Source organism: Brachyhypopomus gauderio, chromosome 16 (assembly GCF_052324685.1).
Source record: "Brachyhypopomus gauderio isolate BG-103 chromosome 16, BGAUD_0.2, whole genome shotgun sequence".
NCBI lineage: Eukaryota > Metazoa > Chordata > Actinopteri > Gymnotiformes > Hypopomidae > Brachyhypopomus > Brachyhypopomus gauderio.
This window is the reverse complement of record NC_135226.1, coordinates 18,568,333-18,594,439: the sequence shown is the minus strand read 5'-3', so window position 1 is coordinate 18,594,439 and position 26,107 is coordinate 18,568,333. Positions and strand designations below refer to the sequence as shown.

Below are 26,107 nucleotides of genomic sequence, written 5' to 3'. Positions count from 1 at the left end.
TTTATTTGTGTAGTTATAATATGTGTGGATTATGGTTTTATTTGTGTAGTTATAATATGTGTGCTGTACTTTTAAAATAGGCTAGTGTGTAGGGGCGCGGTGCATTATGGGAATATATGGAGCTGCCAAAGTAGTCCTAAAGTGTGCAAATGTCCGCAGTTCAGGTGCTTTAGAAGTTGATGCATGTGTGTAGTTAGTAAATACCCCTCCAGAGTAACAGGGAGTAGGTTTACGGGCGCTTTCTGTTCATTTTCTAACGCGTTTTGTACACTCCAGCGTGCGTGTTAAAGATGGCTGCGCGCGCAATACGTCGGGGTTTGTTGTTGACAGTCAGTAAATGCAACAAGAAATGTCCCCACAGAGTACTGAGAGGTCCGGACTATAAGTGTGGACCGGACTGGACCAGAGCTCGGCCGTCGTGTTTAGTGTGCGTCCTGTCCAGTTTTCGGCAAACCAGATTCATGTCGTCGCGGTAAGACGTCTGCGCGCGCCCGTGCTCGCGCGCCTTCCTTTGACTTGTGTCTGTAATTAATTGTATAATAGAGTCTAATAATCTTCACTTCCCTTTTGCATCATGAAATGAAGCCAAGTCGATGGCTTATATATATATAGGTATTACTGTTTCCTTTTATAACCTGTTATCACGTAGTGAACGTCACAGAAAGGATTTAAAAATATGCTCTAAGGTGCAAATTATAGCCCAGGTATTTTTAGCTTGGTGGCATATAATATGATAGGTTAAGCTTGGTCACAGGGCCCAAATGCCCACCCTAAAGAATTCTATGGATGTATTTTGCAAATGCTTCCAGCAGAACCTGAAATTATAACTTTAATGGACATAGTGTATGTGAGCAATTCAAACTTGAAATGGATATCATTATGATTTTGCCAAATCAGAGTACCTGTGGTAATGGCTAACCCAGGGCCAATGGATTGACCCAGACTGGATATCAGGGAATGGAGACCACCAGACAGACCTTTCTGGTAGTCCTTTCATCTGAGAGAGGAGCTATCTAGGGCACGCAGATTCAGAGCATACTGGCCCGTGTCCAGGAATCCACATCGCTTGTGTAACATTCAGGCTTACATTTCCTGTTGCTGTGCATGACACGAAAGCACTTTATTAAATGCACTGGGAATTATGCAGCGATTTTTCCGAGTGCTGAGCATGTGTGTCTGCTGCCAGGACTGCTAGGTCATCGCCTTTTTGGTCATTTCTGGCCCGTTTTTGCAGAAACAGGCCTGATGACAAAGTGCTGGAGACCGTTGGGGTGTTTGAGGCACCAAAGCAGCACGGAAAGTACGAGACGGGCCAGGTGCGTCTTACCTGGATTTCAGTCAATATCTGCCAGACGTATCGATCGTGTCACCCACCCGCTCCACTGAGCGACGGAAGTGGTTTTGATGGTGTCTTTTCAGCTTTTCCTCCACAGTGTGTTCGGCTACAGAGGGATAGTGCTCTTCCCCTGGCAAGCTCGGCTCTACGATCGAGATGTCAGTCCCACCCCGTCAGACAGGTAGCCCATTAATTCATGGACCTTTTAAAAAGGTGCCACGTTCTGACTTTTCAGTGGTTATAGGGACGGGTCAGCTAAAAACACAGCAGTGAGGAGCAGTAAATAAGCACTTGCTGGCGTATGGACGCCAACATGCCCTGCAGGATTCTGCTTTTACTACACATTTGATCATTTTGGCTTAACATTCTCTGTTTTATTTCATTACAGTAAGCCAGAATCTATAGGCTACGAGTCAAAAGAAGTAAAAGGAAAAACACACACATACTACCAGGTCCTCATAGACACCCGTGACTGCCCCCATATAGTGAGTTCAACCATTTTCTATAGATTATATACAATATTTTTTCTCCACTTTGCTCTGTTCGTAATATTGTGCGCATGTTTACACATAAATTCATCTCAGGTGTGTTGTTTCAGTCTCAGAGGTCTCAAACGGAGGCGGTTACGTTTCTGGCCAATCATGACGACAGCAGAGCCTTGTACGCCATACCAGGTCTGGGACTTCAAGCAGTGTCTGCACCAAGTTCACTAATTTTGTCTCTGCGTGTTGGACTCCATTTCAAGCTGCAGTCCCCTTAAACTTCCGTCTTTCAGGTCTGGATTACGTGAGCCATGAAGATATCCTGCCGTACAGCTCGACTGAACAAGTTCCTATCCAGCATGAGCTGTTTGAACGCTTTCTCATATTTAATCCAGCCAAAAGTAACTATGCGTTTCTCACTCGATCACTCAAAATTCATCCTGTCTCTGACCCCCGGTGATGGGACTGTGTCTGTGCTGTTCTACACAGCGCCCTCTTTTACCCAGAGAGACACACTTCAGGCCTGGCAGGAGAAGAACCATCCATGGCTGGAGCTGTCTGACGTACACAGGGAGACCACAGAGAATATCCGCGTCACCGTCATCCCCTTCTACATGGGCATGAGGGTGGGTGAAGGCAATCGCAGAGGGAACCCGACCATTTGGACTGAAGTCTCTGTGTATCTGTTTTATTAATTGTGTTATTGTCTCGTATAGGAAGCACAGAATTCATATGTGTACTGGGTAAGTAGAGTCACCGGATTAACAGGAGTCACTTCAGACGCATCGTTCACTTTATGGGGACAGCTCCAGGGACGAGGACTTGTGCTTCTATGTCTCAGTGGCGATACTCTATCCGCTTGGAGAACCTGGGCGCCGAAGTCGTTCAGCTCCGAGAACGTCACTGGAGAATCTTCAGCCTGTCGGGCACTCTGGAGACAGTACGTGGCAGAGGCGTCGTTGGCAGGGTGAGCAGGCGCAACTCGGAAAGAGTTCAGGGTTAACCTGGGACATTTGATCCAAACATGGGCCTGAAGAGAGTGAGGAGGATTTGGTAGGTTAAAAAAAAAAAAAAAAAAAAAAAAAAACATCAACAACCGTGATTCTGTGTTGTCCAATCAGGAGCCAGTGTTGTCAAAGGAGCAACCCGCGTTTCAGTACAGCAGCCATGTGTCTTTGCAGGCCCCTAGTGGCCATATGTGGTGAGTTCAGTGGTCTCCCCAACTTTGTTTTGTACAGCAAATAAACAAAGCAGTCTGGTGTACAATAAGTATATTAACAAAAATCACAATTACAATTTAATTGTAGATAGTTGGTGTTGGCAAAAGCAATTACAATTCAGCTAAGATATTATACTCTTTGTTTTTGTTTAATCTTATTTTACATGAGTGACATACAGTGTGTTCAAATGTGCTTTTTGTACAGGGGGACATTTCGCATTGAGAGGACGGACGGCTCCCACTTCGACGTACGCATTCCACCTTTCTCACTGGAGAGCAACAAGGATGACAAAGCTCCCCCTGCTGGCTATACACTATAACACACCCCACAACACGCAGCCTATCAAATCCTGCTTCATTATGCTGCTCTATGCAACTATGCTTAAGCACTGCATTTCCCAATCCTGCTCCTAAAATACCCCGTGCACTGCACATTTTAGTGTGTTCCCTGCTCTGACGCATCCATTTCAAACAGGCACACACACACACACACACACACTCACGTGCTGAAGGAATTACTCATTGCTGATAAATCTGGTTGCTGGGAACAAGGTACATGGTAAAGTTTGCAGTTCACATGCACTTCAGCATCAGGAATGGGAAATGCTGCTGGAGCCGTAATGTGGAATCAAACAAACACACACTGCAATATTGTAATCTCAAAACAGCAAAATTCACTGGTGTTTTTCAGCACGCAAGGGAGCAAAAACCACTGTAGCTCATGGTTTAAAGGGATTCCTGTATGTGAAATTATTTTCAGAGTACAGAATGAGAGAGGGTGTTTCCCAAGCCCTGAGATTCATATCTCCTGGAAGGATAAGGGTATTTATATGTGAAACGTCGCTACGCTAACGGTCAAGTCTGAAGCGGTTAATCGTACTCGGTTGTGTTTAATGGGTTTTGTGCTTACATTCATTTGGAGAGTGGAAGACTGATCAGGAATGAAATGTCTTCTGGGTGGGTTCATGATGAAAGGGTTATAAAGGGTATAACATTGTAGACAAGATGCCTCTTGTAATTCTGATTGCTTAGCAAAGGTTAACACTTGTTGGTGTTTTGCCAGAATCAACCTTTATGGCTTGAGAATGTGAGCATCTTGTAGACGGTTTGAGTACTTTGACATGGTTAACAATGTGATGTAAGTAATATGTGAAAAGCATAAATAAATGCACACTGTAAAGTAGGTGCTTTGTGTCTTGGTGTTACCTGACGAGACGTCGTAGGTGTTCTGTTCTGTTTCTGCTTCACTTTAAATCCTACACACACTTACATTCCAGACCCAGCTATGTGTTGCAGATTTTAATTCGTTAAAATCATTTTTATTAACTTTTATATTTTGTGTTTGGGGGAAGTACACACATCCTTAACTTGGCTAAAATTTAATAATGGTAAAATAATCGTCTGTTAAACATGAAAAACAAGCATTAAAAATGACCTTGAAAGAAATTAGTACAGGCTTTGCACTAAAAGTGATCCTGGTATCAAGTAAAAGTAGAATCTATACACAACCTAAGTGGTGTTTCCTCAGGTTTGTTGGTGAGTTTGCATGTCACACTGAGATCTGTGAGGTGTCCTGTCAGTACTGCAGTCTCACAGTGAGATCTGTGAGGTGTTTTGTCTATCACTACTGCATTTAATTTGATCTCATTAAAATGTAGAATTTAATATATGCTGGCTTCTATATGTTCGTTCAAAACTAAAGATTATACATTTTATGGACTTGCAAGGTAAATGCATTGAAGTTAAAAGTAGTATCGCTAAGTCAAATATTCGAAAATAAAATTTTAAATTAAATTTAATGTTATGATTTCTAATTAAGTATGGTTTTCAATTTTCCAAGTGTAAAAAAAATGTAATATTTCTCTCATTAATGTCTTCTGTACACCAGGTGTCAGTATGGAGTAACACGCAGCAGCACCGAGCAGGGTAAAGTCACTGGTGGTCCGTTGATGAGACTCGTCTGCATTAGACGGGTTATCTTTCACTGCCGCAGTGAACATCCCGGCCTACTGCAAACGGCAACTCTCTAATTACACTCATGTGTTCATTTGATTCATATATACGTTTAAAAGTCTATTATATACGAAAGGTATTTAATATATACGATTTGCCTGCTTTCATCCAATGACCATGCGTTAGACTGGTTTCATTATCTAATTGGAAGGACCTCGTCCGTTTAATTGAGGTAAGTGGCCTGTGTTGGGACCGAACCTCGCCAGCTGGGCCACTCGGAACCGGAGATGTAGCTGGCCGTTCAACCCCTCCCTGCACGCCCCAGCTTCATCAGACGGAGCCTGCGGTCGTCTCGGAGAGGGACACGACCCGGTCCACGCTCGCGCCCGAGAGAGGACACAGGTGCGCGAGGACGCGTCCAAAGACAGAAAGAGCTCGAGACGAATCGGAGGTGAGACGTCTCGCGGAGTCGGTGCCGATGCGTCGGGCTGGGAAGCGCTAGGAGGACTCGTGCAAAGAGAAAAACAAGTACGGACGACGCGGAGTAGGTGTGGGGCGTGTGGAAATGGTGTCCGCGCACTGGGGTGTCACCTGAAGCGACGCCTCGTCCTGCACATGCACGCTCGGAGTTTGAGGTCTGCAAGACATTTGTCTCGTCTGCGGTCATGCTGCAGGGTTTATCATCGGAACTGTTCCCTACTTAAGGGGCGCTGAAGTCCACTTGGTGCATATCCCGCCCGTCCTCCTGGTTTCGATCCAATTGCTGCGATTGTTTCATGCACGAGGCATTTTGCTGGATCGGGCTGCACCTGTCCGTAACATTTTAGACCGTTAGTTTCATGAGCACTAATAAGAAGCTTCTGTGTGAAGGTGACAGGACTGTCTAAGTTTGGCGACACAATGTCTCACAATGTCTCTCTCACGAGAAACGAACCAGACGCTCAATCGTGCAACGAGATCGTTGTCCGCGCATAATGTGAGTTTGGTCATTTTGATTTCTATGAAAATCGGAATACATAACATCGTTTTCTTATAAACATATTTTAGGGTTTTTTTTTATTTTGGGCATGAAGGTGAATGCATGTTCGATCTATTTCTCCAGGAGAAACTGTGAGAAACGTGCCTGGTGAGAAAGGTAAACAGTGACGTGAGACCCAACTTGGCTCTGAACGCTATCGTATCATTATTGGGTCAGTCTTCACTGGGTCAGTAAGGTTCACTATCCTGGATGGTATTTGCACACGTACACACACAGATCTGGATCTTCAAACGATTCTGCAAATGTAGTGATGACATTTGGCGTGAATACATCTTGAATTAGTTTTTTGGGCGGGCGGCTCGTTTCTTTAGTGCCAAGTTTAATAATCAAACATGGGAGCGAAGCAGCCGAAGGCGGCGGGGCAGGAGTCCGGAACCAGTCCACAAAACGCAGGATGGAAGCGGACGCCGACGAAAGAGAGGGGCGACGTGTTCGCCTCGTTGGTGCTGAGGTCTGGGGACAGGCTCGGCCGCGGCGGGACCCCTCCTCCGTACCAGAGACGCATCGGCATGATCCAGGACATGATGCTGATGGCAAAACAAGGCAAACACGACGAGGCCACGGAGATGCTGAAGACCCTTCGGCAGGTATGAATGTCAGGCGACGTCCTCTTTAACAATAGCGATGACAACTCGTCTGGAGAGAGATCTAATTTATGGTCTCCCGACGTGTTGCCGGAGTTTATCTCGAGTTCCCACTCTCATCGCTATATACAAAGCTGAATTATTCAGAAAGAAACTCAGTATTGCAAGCTGAGCTCCATCACACTTGGTGTTGTTTTGCTAGGTGGGTTTCATAGATGTGAAACAGCACAGTAGCTAGCATAGCATGCCAGAAACCATCTGTCATGCAAAGCACTTATCACAGCTGTAACAAGCTGCGGGTTCTCTGTTTAAATGACCCTGAGGAGACGCGTGTCTTTTGGAACACACCTACCCATAGGCCAAAGCCCAACGTCATTTCTACACGCTTGTGCTCTTGCTAGAACACGTTTCATTTCCATCATTGCCACTGAGACAAGTGCCAAGAGGCTGGACCAGCCCGTGGTGCTGATGCAATTGGAACTGCTGTGTGATTTATTGCCACGCTGTCAGACTCCGCAGGTGCTCCAGACCTTGGGGTCCTAGACTAAGGCATCAGGCTGAGAGAGAGAGAGAGAGAGAGAGAGAGAGAGAGAGAGAGAGAGAGAGAGGATGAAGGAGCAGCAACTAAGTGCCTGAATGGAAACACAGGCAATTTAAGAGAACCTTCTGCAGTCTGTACATGTCACTGACTGTGAACTCGATTGCCTGAGAGTCTCATGTTTACCATGAGCTGTGCCTAGATTTGCTTGCTGATCACGTGACATCTTCATGAAGCGGCTGGTCCGTGGCAAGGGATACTAATACGGCCATCAGCTGCTGCTCTTCTTCAATACATTTGTGCATTGCTCATGCTGCTAAGCAGGACGGATGATAATATAAGATAGGGCCGCTCGTGGTGATCTGGCTTTTTGAGGATTTATTCTCTGTTCTGAACACAGATCACAGCCTGAGCTTACAGTTAAAAAAAAAATCCCCATTTGTATCAAATGGATGAACTGACATTGCTGAGAAACAGGTGGATTTTGGGCATTTATAGTCTGTGTGCCATTTTCAGTTAGACAATTCACTAACGTTGTGATGTGCACATTTTGATATTAAATCGTGAAAATGGTTGGGATTGTGATAGAATGGAAGATGATTAATTGGGATCTAGCCCTGTGGCAGGAGGTTTATATGATTACACAATGACTTCCATTGTTGCTCAGAGGAAAAGACATTACTGCAGGAGGAATTCAGTAATGAGGGAAATCCCTTTATAGTCGTCCTCTCTGGCTCGCCAAACCTCAGCTCTCTGAATAGGTCTGCCATTGCCTTATGTTCTTTGCTCATTTATATTTCATGATACACGACATAGAAAATGCACAGCCTTTACACTGACCACTTCTTTCTTGAGACCAATTCCCTTCTTCCTTAAGATTTTGTTTTCATTCATCCACTTGTCTTTCATATTCTTGGCACATTTTGGCTCTTGAAAACCCCAAGGCCATGGTGCTGACTGACATTTGGAGTGTGTGTACTTGCTCCGTGTACCTGCACAGTTGCTTTGTAGATATCAAGCCCCAAGGATGAAAGATTAAATTCCCATTTGGGTTCATCTATTTGCAGAACCACATAATATTGTATGTATAGTGACTGCTCTCGTGTGTGGTACACAGGATTGCCACGATTATATTCTGTTAGAGTGCAGCAACACCAACATCCATTAGCAGAGTGACTCATATATGGTCAGTGTTTGAGAAGTGACACAGAATTTATTAGATACATACTCCTGCTGTACAGCTGAGAGCAATGTCTCTTTCACAATGTCTCTTTCACAATGTCTCTTTCACATTTTTTAAAGGAAATCTACACTGTATAATAAGCAGCAGCCACTCCGTTCCTGTTTTGTTACATGACCAAATGCTCTGAAACATTTGGACATTTGCCTTGCAGTTTTCTCAAAAATGGACCCTTTTTTATGATGATGATGATGATGATGATGATCGTCATCTTCATCATGATGTCCAGACTGTTGTTTTGTGCGTCACACCAAAAGCTGTTGATGGTAGAGCAGTACAGATTTTAAAACACCACCAGCAGGATTGCCAACTTATCAAGATCACTTGGAGTGAGATTTGAACCTGGTAGGGGTGGCGAGTGTAAATTGTTAATGGGGGGGGCAGCGAACGTAAATTGTTACCGGGCGGGGTGTAAAATGGACACAAATTAAGTATTATATCGCGATCGATCGATCGCCAGTGGTTGGCGCCAGAGCGAACAAGTAACTCATTGAATCATAGGATCAGAGGTAAATAAACTAGATTTTTTTTTTCGGCGTGAGAAATCGGAAGTGTGGTGTGAGAGCGTGTGAAGACTGTCAAATGCGTGTGTCTCACGCCCAAATGCGTGAGAGTTGGCAACCCTGCATCAGAGATAACCGCTGGGTAACAACCTAGTGCAGCATGTGTTGGTGTGGCCATGTGATCTGATGATGTGGTTAATAGCACCTGTGTGTTCTTTATAACTCAGCTGTCTTGTTCAGAAGCATAGATCAGCTAGTAAACCCCACCTCCTGTGGCTTCCCTGAGACTGTTTCAGCTGAAAAATGTGAGGAGTTTGCTATATTTTTTAGGGACAAGATTACTAGTATAAGGCAGAACATAGCAACAAGCACTAATAGACCATCAACCCTTATATCAGTTACTCAGCCTAACTTTAATATGTCTTATTTCCAAGAAGTTGACATGGTAACACTACTTGATGTGATTTCATCACTAAAATCCTCTACTTGTGAACTGGACCCTTTACCAACAAGCTTTTTCAAGCAGGTTCTGAGCTCATTAGCAAATGAAGTTCTAACGATTGTTAATCAGTCTCTGCAATTGGGTGAATTCCCTAAAATTTTTAAAACTGCAATGGTTAAACCACTATTAAAGAACAGAAATCTTGATCCCACAATTCTTAATAATTATCGACCTATATCTAACCTTTCCTTTCTTAGCAAAATCATTGAAAAAGTAGTGTCAATTCAGTTGAATGACTATGTCAAAGTAAATCAAATAAATGACACTTTTCAATCTGGTTTCAGAGCTCTCCACAGCACTGAAACAGCCCTAGTTAAGGTAGTAAATGACTTGAGATTGAATAAGGATGCAGGCAAACTCTCAGTCCTTTTTCTGCTAGATTTAAGCGCCGCTTTTGACACCGTTGATCATGAAATACTTCTTGATCGACTACAGAGCTGGGTAGGCCTTAGTGGCTTAGTCTTAGACTGGTTTAGATCGTACCTAACTGGGCGTGATTACTATGTAGCATTAGGTACCTCTTCCTCCAGACGTCAAAAAATAACTTGTGGCGTCCCCCAAGGATCAATTCTTGGGCCGTTACTATTCAACCTATATATGCTTCCGTTACCACACATCATTAATAAACATGGTATTAGTTATCATCAATATGCAGATGACACTCAACTTTATATTTCGCTAGAACCTAAAGCCCTAAAATCAATTTGCTCACTGTTTGACTGCATAGATGATATACAGACATGGATGTCTGACAATTTTCTGCAGTTAAATAAACAGAAGACAGAGGTTCTTGTTCTTGGCAGTGATTCACAAAGGAATGATGTCCAGACTTATTTAAATCAAATGAATCTGAAAGCCAGACAATGTGTTAAGAACCTGGGCGTCACCTTTGATAATGAGCTCAGCTTCAAATCACACATCATGACTACATGCAAGACAGCTTACTTTCATTTTCGAAACATCGCTAAGGTCCGAGATATGCTCTCTCCTGCTGACAGTGAAAAACTTGTCCATGCATTTATCACATCAAGGCTAGATTATTGTAACGCTGTTCTATCTGCTCTTCCAAAGAGCTCTATTTCGCACCTACAGCGAGTTCAGAACGCGGCTGCAAGGGTTCTGACCCGCAGGAGAAAGAGAGATCATATTACACCTGCACTCCACTCACTGCACTGGTTACCTGTCAGCTTTAGAATAGATTTTAAGGTTCTAGTCATGGTTTTTAAATGTCTTCATGGTCTTGCCCCTCTTTACCTAAGTGAAATGATGGTTAGATATGTTCCAGTCAGGTCTCTCAGGTCTTCAAACAGTAATCTACTGGTGATTCCTAAAAGCCGATTAAAGATTGGCGAGGGTGCTTTTAGCCACTATGGCCCAAAGCTCTGGAATTCTCTTCCTGAAGAGCTCAGAGGCATTTCATCCTTGCATAGTTTTAAGAGCAGTCTCAAAACATTCCTGTTTAGATCCGCTTTTAGTTAAGAAACTCTGTCTTAATAGTTTTATCTTATTTACTTTACTTTTTATTATCTTACTTCACTTTTTACTTTTTATGTTATCTTAATATTTTTATCTTTAATTTCTTTTAACATTTTCTTTTTGTCTTTTTGTCTTTGTCTTATCTCCTTTTAATGTTTCTTTTATTTATACTGTAAAGCACTTTGAGTTACATGTATGTATGAAAGGTGCTATACAAATAAAGATTATTATTATTATTATTATTATTTATTTGTTCTCTGCAGGATCTGGGGATGGAATCCACCTCCCTGGATGACGTTCTGTATCGTTACGCCAGTTTCCGGAATCTAGTGGATCCCATTACGCATGACCTCATCATCAGTTTGGCCAGATATGTTCACTGCCCCAAGACGGTACAGTGATCCACTCACGAACTCGTAGATAAACACACACACACACACACACACACACACACACACACACGTACTTATACTCACACAACCACATATTCCATTTGCATATTTAAAGTTATGCTTGGTTTATTGAATGAAGAATTATGTGTGTGTGTGTGTGTGTGTGTGTGTGTGTGTGTGTTGCTGGAAGCTACAGCGGAGGCAGAATATGAATGGCACTTAAGAAGGCGGTGACCAATATTTCCAAAGGCCACAAGCGTTAGTGAGTGCTTCTAGCAATAATACATAGGAAAGTGTTCAATTGTAGTGACAGGCATGTGTGGAGGGGGGCTGCATAACTCATGAGCTTAATATGTTGTTCTGCTCATGAAGGGCCCATTTTCTGCAGACCGACTGGACCCCACTGGACTCTCACTGGTTCTGCATGTAATGGAGCGAATTGGACACAATAGCACAGCATAAATACAGCGCAGTTTCTTCTCCACCGTGTGGCTGTTACCTAAACAGCAGCCACAGCGCTGGCAGGAATGACTGTTGGTGACCAGTCCATCGCAATCTCCTCCTTTTTTCAGTTATCCATGGCAACAGTCGGACTGAGTGTTAAAGGGGTCGCTGGCTCTCAAACCTCCACTGGAGTCTGTGGCTTGGCTCTGTATTCTAACTGTATATGAAACGAACCAACAGTAAGTGTGACTGACGTTACAGTGCAGAAACAAGCAGTATTCGAGGACCTGTATGTCTGGATTCTTCCCTTCTTGTACACGGGTTGCTCATTTTAGGGGACCAAAATGAATTGCACAGTGGACTGTTGGGTTGGGTCTCAGGCGGTGGTGTGTTGTAAGATTAGTGCCAGCGCAGGAGAGCTAACAAAACCCCAAGGTGTGACTCCACATACTGCATTGTTGGCGTTTGGAGTCTGTTCCTGTTGTCAGAAAAAGCACCGGTATGTGTAAAGCAAGACGTCCTGAGGTTGCAAAATCAGAATAAATCAGCCAAACACAGCCGAAACACTGTGGGCTGGTACATTATAAAGAAGGATGGTGCATTTTTGGGGAACTTCTTAGCAATGGCAAACAAGCAGGCAGAATACAAAAGATTACAGCAGTGAACATCACACGAAAAACCTGGCGAAAAACCTGAAACCCTGAGAAAAACATTAGGACAGCTGTGTCCCTGATGACATCATAGATGTGTCTACCAAAACAGTGTACAAATCAATATAACCTTAGAGTTTACCAGGAGATTTATAATTTTACTTACGTTAAAATGTATTTATTATACTAATTATGCTTGTTTAATTCACTTTTGTTTATCTGAAAGGGGTTTTGATTCCTTTGATGTGATATAAATACTCTCAAATGTACATAGCGTTAAAACTCGTCTGAACAGGACTAGAGGAAGTACCCCTCTGGCAGATGGAAGAAGGTCTGTCCTGTGGCAGAATGCATGTCCCGCGTCCCGCACCTCTCTGCTGTGCTTCTGGAGGCGTGACGTCGTCCCCGCGTGTGCCAGAACACTGCCAGGGGACCCATGGGTCTGTCTGCAGGGGACGTTGTCCAGCCATGTGTTTGCGTCTTCCTCGTCATGAGCCGCATTGCTTCTGTTCTCTTGCCGGTGTGCCAGGCTCCGCCCACATGCTCTGGGCTCAGTCCATTGCTGACCCTTCTAGAGGTCAGTGCCATAGAAGAATGGAAACCCACAAAAGCAATATTTATTTAGAAGCTGATGCCTTTTATTGACATGTGCAGGGTTGTTCAGCGCAGACGGGCTGTCTCTTTTATGAAATATGGTACTGTAGACTTTGGTATTGAGAGGAACAGTACATGCTGTATTTCAGCTGAAATGCTATACGTCGCCTAAAAGTCTTGCCAGATGTCACACAGTGGAGCTCCTGAGCTGAGCTGAGCATAAGACAGCAAAATGTGTTGTGCAATTGTGAAATCCGTGCCCGCTTCGCACGTCTGTCACGGCAGCGGATTCCATTTTGGGATCGAGTCAAGTCCTAAGATTTGCTTACGGAAGGTGTGAGAAGCTTGAGCAGCACATGAGTGAGAACAGAGGAAGATGCAGCATCGTCATCTGGTGCAAGACGAACTTCACGATCAGTGTCCTCATCAATGTTCTGCAACGCACCAAACCTCCTCCGTCATTTCAAATAAGACAGGGTTCCTTTACATTGGCCACCTCTCATGTGACTGATGACTGAGCTACGTGGTCGGTCGCATTTTGCAACATAATCATCTACAACACATATATATTTTTATTATTATTATTATAGAAGAACTTTATTGCAGATAGATAATTTTTGCTAATTTTATACAAACAGACAAATGGAGGGTAATTATTTATGACATTTAATGGCAAGTCGTGACATCATTGGCAAATGTGAAGCTTTTCGATAGATAACAAGGCTAAAATGCAATTGTGAATCACTGTTGATAGGATGAGCTGTGTTTATGGCCAAATTCATGCACAAATGAACTGAATGTCATGGCTGCCTTGGAAATAACCACTGACTCTATTATCCCTTTTGCCTTAATAGCTCATAATGAGACCACACGAGGCCTGTATATAACTTGTGTTGCTAAATATACTTATTCTATTTTAAATGCATTTCAGTCCTATTGTGGTTAGAACTAGTAAAAATTATAATACCCCTCAGTTGAAAACTGAAATTCCATTTTACCCAGTCTCGTGGTATGGCTGTATTTGAAACAAGAGCTGTGCTGTAACCATCAAGTGATTCTGTGACCATCTATTAATAATGTATATTATGGCCAAACGTTACTTGGGGGAGCATCTGTGGCTGTATTTTTAAGGTCCTACGTTCAGAGCCAGTGCCTTTTTGCATTTGTTAACAAAGAAAAAGCTAAGTCGCAAACCTTCAGGTCCGCAGTGTCAAAGCAAAAGGGGAAAGCAGGTTGGCCGTGCCATTAGACTTCATAAAGTCCAGTTCCACTGAAAGCATTTTCAAATAACTGGATATATCAGAGGCTTCTAGAAACGCAATTAAATGCCAATATAGAAATCTTACAGAATGTTCCGGAATGAGACACAAATGAACTCCCAGGGAACAAACAAACTTTGGTTCGAAAGGTTCATCTGAACCCCAAGGACAGAAGAAGAGGTGAAGGTGTTGGAAGCATTGGATACCAATGTGTCTACAACCACCATTAAGAGTTATGTATCACAGTGGCTTGAAATGCCATTGTGTGATGAAGTTCGTGCTCCAGGACTAGTATTTTTAAAAGCCTCATAGAAGATTTAAGGTGATCTAGGCTTTAGGAAGATTCCATGATCAGAACAAATGCAAATATTTGTCCATAATAATCAGTGCTATACATTGAGGAGAAAGGGTGGGGTGTTAATCTAGTGAACACCATCCCTGCTCTGAAGCACTGTCATGGCAGTATCATATTGTGTGGGTGTTTCGCTGGAAAAGAGAATGGTGCACTTCAGAAAATAGATGACATCAAGAGGAAGGAGAATGATCTAGAAATAATGAAGCAAATATGCCTAATTCAGAAAGGCCTAACTGGGCCCCAATGGGACAGTGGTTCTGAGAAATCCTCACAAAATGGCTTGAAGACAACAAAGCGACAGTACTGAAGTAACTACCACACCGCCCTAACACGAATCCCATTGAAGATTTGTGCACTGAATTAAAGGGTGTGTCTTAGCAAGCCGTCCTCCAAACCTATAAGGGTGTCGCAATATAAGGATGAATCAGCAAAAATCTAAGAATTGTGAGAAGCTTTTTGAAAGCTGACCCTGTAAATGTGGACACTGGAAGCCAATGACACCAAATCCTAAGAAATAATATGTAACAAATCTAAAAATCTTGTAAATAAAACCTGGAATAAATCTGCCTGTTGGGAATTTATATTTAGAATCCCTTAAGGAGATCGTTCGTGATTGATGGGAAATGTAAGGTATAAAAAAAAATGTGTGGAGATGTGAACATTTCAGTTTGAAACGTTTGGCTCCGTGAGAATCCCTCCACTTAACCCTTTGGTTGTCTTCTAGTGTGAGTCTGAGAGTGCGAGTAAGTGGAGCGGCCCAGGAAGATCCATTAAGCCCTTCAGGCGTGTTCCCCAGCCTGCACGAACACATTGCTCTCCTGCCTCAAAATCCAGATATAGCGCCCCCATCGTTGCTCTGCCCTTTAATTTATTTATTTCCCCTCCATCATTCTGATCCCCCTGCCAGTCCATGTTGACCTGTTCTGTGTGCTGCGTGACCGACGCCACTGCCTCTGTCCCCACACAGGAGGTGGACTCTCTGGGAGCCATGGAGAAGGTGTGTCGCCAGCTCACCTACCACCTGAGCCCGCATTCCCAGTGGAGACGTCAGGGCCTGCTGAAGAGGAAGCCACAAGCCTGGTGAGTCCCGGGGGGGGTCAGGTGGGTGGAGGCTAAACGGACGTCGCCGTTTCTCTCGCTCTGTCGCTCCATCTCTCCTCCTCTCCCTCTGTCTCCGCCACTCTCTCTAATCTGTTCTGTTCTTCTCCAATTGCCCATCATGTTATCGGCCAGCTCCATCATGGAGAGTGTAGCTTCCTACTCACTAATCACTGAGTGCTTAGCGATGGTCAGGAGCACTCCCCTCCCTGAAAACACTTTCACAGATGCTTGGATCCATTTGTGGATGACCGGCAGTGACCCGCCAGCGTGAGCCCTTATTTGTTCAAATTGAAATGATTATTTGGTTTAAAATGAAATGTTCTGAGAGGATGCAGTCAATATGAGTCATCATTCTTCTCAGACGGTTGCTTTGACAATGACGAATTAAAAGTGATGGCTTTTAAACGTGCTCTTGAGCCCCAGTGATGCTGAGGAGACAGTATCGGAGCCAACGATCAGTCTGTTGTTTCGGCCAATCAGCTCACCGATGCTCTGATTTACTCAGCGGATGAATGGGTGAATGAAGAAGGGCCCGCCCCTCGGCATACCCCTCCAGCCACTCGTGACAGGGCTGGTCCTCAGCCTGCATGTGTTTCCTCTGGAGGGGATGTGTGCTGTTACACCCCCCCCCCCCCCCCCCCCCCCAACACATTTATACTGAGGTCTAGGCCCTAGGAGCAGCAACACAAATGTGGTACATGTATCAAATCAAAGCGAAAAAGAAAACAAATGTACCAGTCAGAGTCAATGAACATCATAAAAAAAACTATTTTCATATAAACTGTGCAAAGTTCAGGGAGAAAACTGGGCGCCACCCAAGGAGAAAGAGAAAAACCAACAATAATTTAAAAAATATATCCTATCTGACCTCTAACCCTCTAATAGAACAAACCAAAAATGGTGATGTGATGTACAGTGATGTATGATGTACAGTGGTGTGCGATGTACAGTGGTGCGTGATGTACAGTGGTGTGTGATGTACAGTGGTGTGTGATGTACAGTGGTGTGTGATGTACAGTGGTGCGTGATGTACAGTGGTGATGTGATGTACAGTGGTGCGTGATGTACCGTGGTGCGTGATGTACAGTGGTGCGTGATGTACAGTGGTGCGTGATGTACAGTGGTGCGTGATGTACAGTGGTGATGTGATGTACCGTGGTGTGTGATGTACCGTGGTGCGTGATGTACAGTGGTGTGTGATGTACAGTGTTGTGTGATGTACAGTGTGCCCCATCTTACCTGCCCAGTTTACCCCTCATATTCACTCACATAATTTAACTCACAAGGTTTAATCACAATTTAACACCATCCACACAGTGAACTGGCAGTTTCGAGAAAAATAGCAAGGATCGTGTAACACCACGTCCTACGTGATAAAAAAAAGCATCAAACCTAAATTTCCAAAGCTCATATACAGCGGTCAACCAGGCATACTGAAAGGTTTTTATACAAACACGGGTAATATGTAATAAACACAAGGAAGTTCTCCTCAAACACCCGATGGCAGCTTCTTAATGAAGACTCTGCTATTCCTCCATCAGTAATACCGTTGGGCATTGGTCCGTCCGCAGGTGTTCAAAATACAACTATTATGAGAACGTAATCAACAATTGTTCATTGTTAACTCAAAGGCTTCTCGCAGACCCGTAACGGTGCTAATGGACGTGTTATTGGCTGGTGCTGGTGGAGACCCCATGGGAGTCGTTGGAGGTGCACCTGTCCAAGCCAGTCTTTCAGAAGTGCGGTGTCCCCCAAGCTTGGACATGGGTACGAATGGATGAAGGTCTTATGTTGCCTCAGCCATCCGGATCTCTGTCCCCACACGCTTCCTGCTTCCATCGCCACTGAACGTCTGTGCTGGAACCTCAAGCCACATGTTCTGTCCTGACCCAATTAGGCTCTTAATCTTTTCTTCGTTTGCTTTCAGTGCATCTGCATTTAATCCTCATCATGTGGGCAGTGTTCAGTGCAGTGCATGGAGCAGGGTTTATCTGTGGTCATCAGCTCACTGTTTGTTTGTTTGTTTGTTTTTGTTGTTTGCTTACAGCCATTCTGGGTTATTTTGGGTTATTTCTGCAGAAGGGGCAGCAGCTGACAGTATGTGAAAGATGTGGTTTGCCAGCCTCTTTATGTCTTGCCTGCACTCATTCTGTAGCCAAGTTCTTTGGGCTCAGACTGCCGTTGACGCCATTCGCAGGAATAAACCCAAACCTGTCTGCGTAGTGGAAGGTCCCACGTAGCGGGCCTCACCAAGTTTGTCCCCTCCTAAAGGACGTGTGCGCTGGTCTCGTGGCTGCCGTAGCGCTATGTTTAGGCCATAGACGAGGCTGTAAGTATTCCCAGGGCCGCAAAGAATCTGAGTCAAGGGCCCCAGAAGAGCGTCCCGTACCTCCAAGGATCCTCGCTTTGACTGTTAGCTCGTTTTTAAGACCCAGTCTACCTGTAGGGGGTGCTGTGTTGATCAGTGCTGTGGCAGGGGTGCTGTGTTGATTGGGACCGTTTGATAGTCTTCAGCAATTCTGTCCTTATGTAGATCTGTAAAATTCAACATGTTTTAGCTTAAGTTGGCTTTAAAAGTAGATACATACAACTTATACAAGCCAACTTTATACAAAGTCAATGCTATTACTGCATATACAGACAGTCTAATCAAAATTACAAGGCTTCTTTAACCCACACCCAGCCATTTATTTATTCTTCTTGTCCTTTTAATTGTATTATAATCATTCATTTGTCCTGATCTGTTGTCCTGCTCCATCACTGACTCAAACTGTTTCCTCCAGTGAGATCGTTATTAGAAGAAGAACATTTACATGAGCCCGTGTTCCGTTCCAGTGACGGGTGTTGGTATAACGTGTTCCGTTCCAGTGCCAGGTGTTGGTATAACGTGTTCCGTTCCAGTGCCAGGTGTTGGTATTACGTGTTCCGCTCCAGTGACGGGTGCTGGTATAACGTGTTCCGTTCCAGTGACGGGTGCTGGTATAACGTGTTCCGTTCCAGTGCCAGGTGTTGGTATAACGTGTTCCGTTCCAGTGACGGGTGCTGGTATTACGTGTTCCGCTCCAGTGACGGGTGCTGGTATAACGTGTTCCGTTCCAGTGCCAGGTGCTGGTATAACGTGTTCCGTTCCAGTGACGGGTGCTGGTATTACGTGTTCCGCTCCAGTGACGGGTGCTGGTATAACGTGTTCCGTTCCAGTGACGGGTGCTGGTATAACGTGTTCCGTTCCAGTGACGGGTGCTGGTATTACGTGTTCCGTTCCAGTTACGGGTGCTGGTATAACGTGTTCCGTTCCAGTGACGGGTGCTGGTATGACGTGTTCCGCTCCAGTGACGGGTGTTGGTATAACGTGTTCCGTTCCAGTGACGGGTGCTGGTATAACGTGTTCCGTTCCAGTGCCAGGTGCTGGTATAACATGTTCCGCTCCAGTGACGGGTGCTGGTATAACGTGTTCCGTTCCAGTGACGGGTGTTGGTATAACGTGTTCCGCTCCAGTGACGGGTGCTGGTATAACGTGTTCCGTTCCAGTGACGGGTGCTGGTATAACGTGTTCCGTTCCAGTGACGGGTGCTGGTATGACGTGTTCCGCTCCAGTGACGGGTGCTGGTATGACGTGTTCCGCTCCAGTGACCGGTGCTGGTATAACGTGTTCCGCTCCAGTGACCGGTGCTGGTATGACGTGTTCCGCTCCAGTGACGGGTGCTGGTATGACGTGTTCCGCTCCAGTGACCGGTGCTGGTATGACGTGTTCCGCTCCAGTGACCGGTGCTGGTATGACGTGTTCCGCTCCAGTGCCAGGTGCTGATATGACGTGTTCCGCTGGTATGACTCCAGCTGCTCCTCTTCCGGACACCCACAGCTTGACAGGGTCAGGAACCATGACACACAAATGCCACACAGTTTTCCAAAGGGCTCATGATGGAGAATTATAAGACATTAAGGTCATTAAGTACAAGAGCAGTTAGACTTGTGCTAGTCAGAAATGATTAAGATTCATACATCAGTTTTTGAGCTGATGCTGTTTATTTGTTTATCTTGGCAAATTTAGCTGCCATATAATTTCATAGTTTATAGTTTAGCAGGCCAGTCAAATGTGTATTTATATATATATATATTATAATGCGGATGTGTGTGTATTGTGTTTGTGTGTGTGTGTGTGTGTGTGTAATTATAGTCATAATCACTGATAATAATAGACATGGAGCTGTTGAGGAGTAACACAAAAAGGTGTGTTTGTTGTGAACAGTGCAAGGTGCAATGACTTTAATATCCAACTTAACTGACAGTGTATGCTCAAGTGAGAGAGTGTGTTTGTGCATGTTCGTGTGCGTGCGTGTGTGTGTGTGTTCATGTGTGTGTGTAAGAGTTTTAATATGGAGCTGTAGAGATTTGAGGCGGGTGGATCTGTCCTGTTTGCTGTTGAGAAACGATGGCATCATCTCTCAGGCATGTCTGGTCTTGCTCCGTTCTTCCCCCATCAAACTTTCCTTTCTCCTCCAGTGACCCCCCCATCTCACCACCCCCCACCATGTTGAGTTCTTCACCCAGAGCCAGCGCTTCTTCCCCCGATGCTCCTCTTCCCTCTCACCCCAACGCTCCCTTCTCCCCAGCCCTGTAGGTTCTGTCCACATCCCCCCTTCTCCACTGTTCTGAGAGTAGGACCTGCTCTGGGGTGGGACTGTGATATACAGATGATCGGCTGCATTAGTACAGCATTAGCATTCTCTCACACCCCTCCCACTGCTTCCTCTCTCTCTCTTTCCCTCTCACACTAGCACTGCCTCTCTAGTTCAAAGCGAGACCAAATCAGAGATCCTCTTCGACATTTCGGTCCCGTCGTTATAGGTGCCTTTAGCATTCATAGAAGTAAAAATTACTCTAAAGAACTACGTTCGTAAAACAGCATTAGCTCAGTAACAAAAATCAATCTTTTTTTTCTGTTTGCATTAAACTCCTAATCAAATTAATTACACTTTATGACCTCATTAGGAAAAAAAATAATTTTCCTCTGCAAATGGTTGATTATTACTCTCCTTTTGTAACCTTATCTCTATAACCTGTAATTAAGGCCATCATTACACTGTGACATCGCTGTCAGTCTGTAACCTCTTTATACCTCTGTATGACGCATATACTCTCTATAAGGGGCCTGTTTCCCAGTACAGCAGTATTGCACAAACATGACTATTAACATTAATGAGGAAGAGGTTTTCTCTGTTCTACCCCAGGTCATGTATATTTATATATATTAAATTTTTATTAGCATGTGAGGACTATGTACTGCGCACCTTTATTACCTGGAGGTCTTTGCAGCACTGCGTGTTGACTCTAGCTCGTTTGCTTCTCATCGTGCATCAATGTTGAAATTACCTCCACTAAATCAGACAGTATTTATCTTCATTGGCGTCTGTTTAGCACATCACATCCATGAATTAGTGAGCTGATTGGAAGATCAACTCGGCGGCCCTCCAGTTGCTCGAGGAGCATGAATGGAATATTTAATTTTGGTAGAGGTAGACGCGGTTGCACGCGAACACATACGGTTTTTCCTTCCTTGTCTCACATTGTCGTCTGGTGAACGGTTGCTGGTCTGCACTGTGTTGAACTGTGTTGCTCTGTGAAATTCATTCCTCACACTCATGATTCTCACACCCATCCAGCCACCTACTGCAGGAACCTACATCTCTGTATTGATTCATATGCACAGATATTAATCAAGATTGTTTACCCGAGATTGTTTACCCCATTGCTCAGTAGACTATAGACTATAACTCTGCAGACCTCTCTGTCTGTGTGTGTGTGTGTGTGTGTGTGTGTGTCTCTCTCTCTCTCTCTCTCTCTCTCTCTCTCTCTCTCTCTCTCTCTCTCTCTCTCTCTCTCTCTCTCGTTGTCTTCCAAAGCCTCTGTTTCCTGCTGTGCACATGAAGGCTGAGACAGATATCACCCCCTGCCTCCACTTGCACTGGAAAAAGGAAGAGTTCCCCGTGTAGGCCTACACACCTGCTGCCTGGGAGATCATTGATCTGGAGAGGGAAAAGGGAGAGTGCCAGTGAAGGGCAAAGATGGGCAGATAGAAAGAGATGGCACAAGTATGGTTAGGTCTCGGGTTAAGGGTTAGTGAGTGAGAAGGCCGTTCGATTGGACGTCGAGGGAGTGGGCGGAACTGCATGGGCGGAACAGCCCTGGCTCTTCTGTGAGGAGATGCAGTAATCCTGTGTCTGATTCGAAATCGGACTCCTTTGAAGTTTGTGTTTCGAGATCATTTCTACCGCTCCTCCTTCTCCAGTGGCAGGAGTGCCCTTCTAGACCTCCAGCGTTGGGTGTCTTCTGGCCTGCAGGCACCACCTTGCGTCTTGCGTTTCATTTTGAGGACTCGTTTAAATTTAGCAAGACCCAGTACTGTGGCTTGCTAAATTTACAAGCCGCCATTGATGTGGCATTATGTAACATTTGTGCTATAGCAGCTCAGCAGTCCTCCTGAGCAAAAAGTTTTTCATGAATAACTTATCTTGCATAACCGCATGTTTTTGTTTTGTCTTATTTTCTTGATTCTATAAAAAAGAAACATCCAGTTAATGGTTATAAGATAGGGAAGAGGATGGGGGCGGGGCTACTGGTGCTGAGTTGTTGATGAGAGTGGGATTTGACCTCTGGGTCAACAAGAAAGAATTTGACCTTTTCCCTGACAGCATCGTTGTTTTTGTGCACTGGGCCAGCAATTGAGTCACAGGGACTGTAGGGGTGAAGGGTCAGAGGGAGAGGAAACCCATATGAGGTCATTCTCACATAACGCTTGAGAACGCGTGAGATTGGCTCCTCCTCTCCCTTGTGATGTGAGTGCAGTGGGTTCTTCTGCCTAAAAGTGGGTTTCACTGAAACTGCTGCGTTGAGATGGACCGTGAGTCATGGGAGCCGCATGCTATCACAACATCCTTGTTTTCCCTCAAATCCTCCCATTCAATGGGGGAAGAGGCCCTCTTTAAACATGTAGCATGAAAAGAGGGGTTTTCAAACACCAAAACCGGTGGCACCATGTATTTGAAATCAAGTTACTTTTCATATGCTTGCAGATTATTGAAAAAGCCTTCTGGACACATTCTGTTTGTTTTCAATGTGCTCATTTAAAAAAATGTGAAATATCCTGACACAAGCATATTAAACAAGCATTCCCAAAAATGCTGAACATGGGGCACATCGATATTAAACCCTCTATTTCAGCTTTACTTCACTCAGGAGATCAGAGCCTGCTTTTACTTCACACAAAGGTGATCAGATCTTCTCTGCTCAAACAGTGCATATTGTGCCCAGAGCTCAGCAGCATATTTGAGATCTTGGGTCATAATTGAGTTCAGCTCGTCTCCACCCTCCATGACTACACGCTCCGTTTTACTTCGCTCACTGGTGCCAAATGATATCCATGTGCAGCTCTAGTTTTCCTTTTTAAGGCTATTAACATGCACCCCCCCCCCCCAACCCCAAAGCCTGAGCTCACACACTGGAATGTCAGTGATCCCCACTGCACTTATTTTTAGCTCGGGACGAGTGTGTGTGTTTCTCCTGCTCCCCCCTTTCCCCATAAACATCTGCAGACCATGTTCTCACTCATTCCCTCCTTGCTATCACTCAGTTGCTCTCCAGAAACAGAAGATTATAATACTACATACTGTATATAGCACATTCAGTCCATGCATGTAGTTTCTGGGATGTGAGAGATTTATTAGAAGAAATGTCTTTCAAATGTTTACTTGTTGGCATAATGATCTAATCATGTTGCTTCTTCCATGGTCACACACACACTGTTCTTTTCCTAGAATTAGTGTTAGCAGTTTTCAGGATGTGAGTGGTTTATTAGGAAAATATATCCTGTCTTTCCAAGACAACATTTTCATTAATTGTTTCATCAAATCCAGTTTATTACCACATCATGCTTTGCCATTACACACCTGATACCACAAAGGAACTGCTGAGTAATCTGGTGTATTAAAAAATCCACACACACACTTTTTAAACCATGCAAAAGGTTGGTTACTTAGTTTACATCTGTCCTTATAGACTCTATCGAGCTTGTTTAATCTTGCTTCCAGTCATGATTTTAAGCAGCCTGGCTTCTTTTATTAATATATTTTTTCAAGATGTCAGGTTGGTACGGGTTCAGCAGTAGGACTGGTTGTCTTGACCGAATCTCTCTCTCTCTGCGTCTCCTTATTTCAGTCTGAAAGCTGTTCTGTCCATCCCACCTGCGGGTGGGGCGCTGGAGCTCTCTGGTATTCCTCTGGGGGTGAAGGACATGGAGCGTCTGTGCGTCCACCTGCAACAACACGCCTCCCGCATCTCCAGCCTGGAGCTGGGCTTCACCGAGCTCACCGACGAGGCCTTCCTCATCTTGCTGCCCACACTGGCTGCCCTGCCCCACCTGGAGACGCTGGCCCTCAACGGAAACCGGCTGACGCGTGCCGTGCTCAAGGAGCTCACCGACACGCTGAAGGACTCCGACAGCTTCCCCAGTGTCACCTGGATCGACCTGGGCAACAACGTGGACATCTTCTGCCTGCCGCAGCCCTTTCTGGTGAGCCTGCGTAAGCGCTGTCCCAAGCAAGGAAACCTGCCCACCATCCTGGAGTTCGGAGAGAGCCAGGCCAGCGAGCTGGAAGGCCGGGCGGCCGTGGACGAGGACGGGGACGACATGGACGACGACACGAACGGGACACTCAGCGCCGGCGAGCTGCGGTCCGAAGTGGACGGCGAGATGGACGGCGAGACGGAGATAGAGGAGATGATGGAGGAACTGCTGGACTTTGACAGGGAGGTGCAAGGCAGGGACGACGGGGAGGACGACAGCATGTGGACCCTGGAGGACAGGAAGGCCACGGGCGGGCCGTCCGAAAGCTGTGGCGGACAGAGGAGGGCGGTGAAGGCTGAGGGCGAGGAGGACATGAGGAGCCGGAGCTCACGGTTGTCATGCTCCAGCCAATCACAGGACTCCTCCGCAGCCTTCGAGCCAATGAGGGACGTCTCGGATGAGACACCACAGTCCTCAGGCCACCTGACCTGAGTAAAAATACTTCACCTAGAAATTGTATCCAGCTACCTGTCTTGTCCAAAGGGAAAAGGAGAAAAAGAGAGCCCAACTTGGCACTCTTACGATCAGTTATTCGATGGAGAGCGAAGGGTGTCCAGCTAGTGAGTGAACACATCTGTAGGCACTGACGATGACTCCTTAAATCAACGGGACACTGTGGTAAATGAATATGTTGTATAATGCATAAAATGGAGATGCATACCAGGTACAGAAGTCATGTACAGTACAATATCCTGTGCAGTTTAAATGCTTCTCTTTCAGGTATTGCCCCTTAGTTATACAATCCAAACCATGGACCTTTACCTATGTGCCTGTTTGCCCTGTTTGTCGGAGATGAGCCTGTGTAAACATGTGAGGTGCATGTGTGGTAGTCTGAATGAGAATGTGTGCATGTGTGCGCACAGTGACTGAGACCGAGAGGTGACCAATGAAAGAACTCACCAGCCAGAGATTAATTGTTAAACTTGGGCTTATGTCAGACTCTTTCCCTCTATGCATATATTTGTAAGTCCCATGCCCAGCAGTTCAGTATGCATTCAAAATGCATGTCTCCCCCATGTCACAGTGCACATGAGCTCAAGGTTCTGCTGTAAAAAAGAGAAAGAAAGCCAAATATTTCACAGAGATGCCCCCAAAAAACTGAGTGCTTTATAAAGGAATGGCGCCAAAGACAGAAATATAGCAGGAGAGTAGCTTATATCAAACATAATGATTGTTGCAGTATTTTGAATAGTCAAAGGTTTATCAAAGGTTTGCTCTTCCATTTATATAAACATTCTAACCTCTCAGATTTAGTTGCTGTATAATAGCTATTTATTTGTCATATTTTATTATCATCCAACCCTTGTAATCTGAAGTTCATTGCATTTAATCATTTGGAATATCTATTTGGGGATTAAATATTAATACAGTTCTATAAACTGGATTTCCTCAATAGGACTTTTTTTTCATTCAAATATACTAGCAAACCTGCTACGCGTTTAGTACAATGATCATCTGTTGTGAATATGCTGGTCTTTCCACACCATGCTGCTTCCTTACAGAATTTATGTAATAAATATTCTCTCATTTTGCAGGGATGTAAATTACGTTGTTTGTTCTTGTTGTCTTACCGTAACCTTTTCTAGCATTTTCTGGCCATCACGGAGCATTTTTGTCATATGTTACATATTCACAATAGGCTATAGGTGTAGTCTGTGGGTTTTGTTCTTGTGAACTCTCAAGCCATATTTCTCCACTTTAAGGAGGGGGAGGATTTATAGGCCTTACAACTGGGTTCATTTGTCCAAAGTTTTGTGTAGGTTAAAATACGGTATCTTCACAAGATTAAAGAAACACTAGTGTACATGAATACATTTACA

The 26,107-nt window shown here is 44.7% G+C and overlaps 2 protein-coding genes across 3 annotated transcripts; both read left to right on the top strand.

The window, feature by feature from the left end:
* The first annotated feature begins 84 nt into the window (after positions 1-84).
* Positions 85-4,220, top strand: poldip2 (polymerase (DNA-directed), delta interacting protein 2). 2 transcript variants are annotated; one of them, XM_076975758.1, is made up of 11 exons: positions 85-472; positions 1,241-1,316; positions 1,420-1,517; positions 1,725-1,821; positions 1,935-2,010; positions 2,112-2,219; positions 2,308-2,444; positions 2,535-2,561; positions 2,660-2,785; positions 2,940-3,019; positions 3,243-4,220. In XM_076975758.1, exons 1-11 carry the CDS (start codon positions 291-293, stop codon positions 3,355-3,357), a joined length of 1,122 nt encoding a protein of 373 aa, XP_076831873.1. In that variant the 5' UTR covers positions 85-290; the 3' UTR covers positions 3,358-4,220. The 2 variants fall into 2 exon arrangements, with proteins under 2 accessions (XP_076831873.1, XP_076831872.1); XM_076975757.1 differs by having other exon boundaries at positions 1,235-1,316.
* A 778-nt stretch (positions 4,221-4,998) lies between these two features.
* Positions 4,999-25,819, top strand: lrrc75a (leucine rich repeat containing 75A). The gene is made up of 6 exons (XM_076976477.1): positions 4,999-5,966; positions 6,093-6,195; positions 6,341-6,616; positions 11,136-11,264; positions 15,534-15,646; positions 23,879-25,819. Exons 3-6 carry the CDS (start codon positions 6,362-6,364, stop codon positions 24,717-24,719), a joined length of 1,338 nt encoding a protein of 445 aa, XP_076832592.1. The 5' UTR covers positions 4,999-5,966; positions 6,093-6,195; positions 6,341-6,361; the 3' UTR covers positions 24,720-25,819.
* The last annotated feature ends 288 nt before the right edge of the window (positions 25,820-26,107 follow it).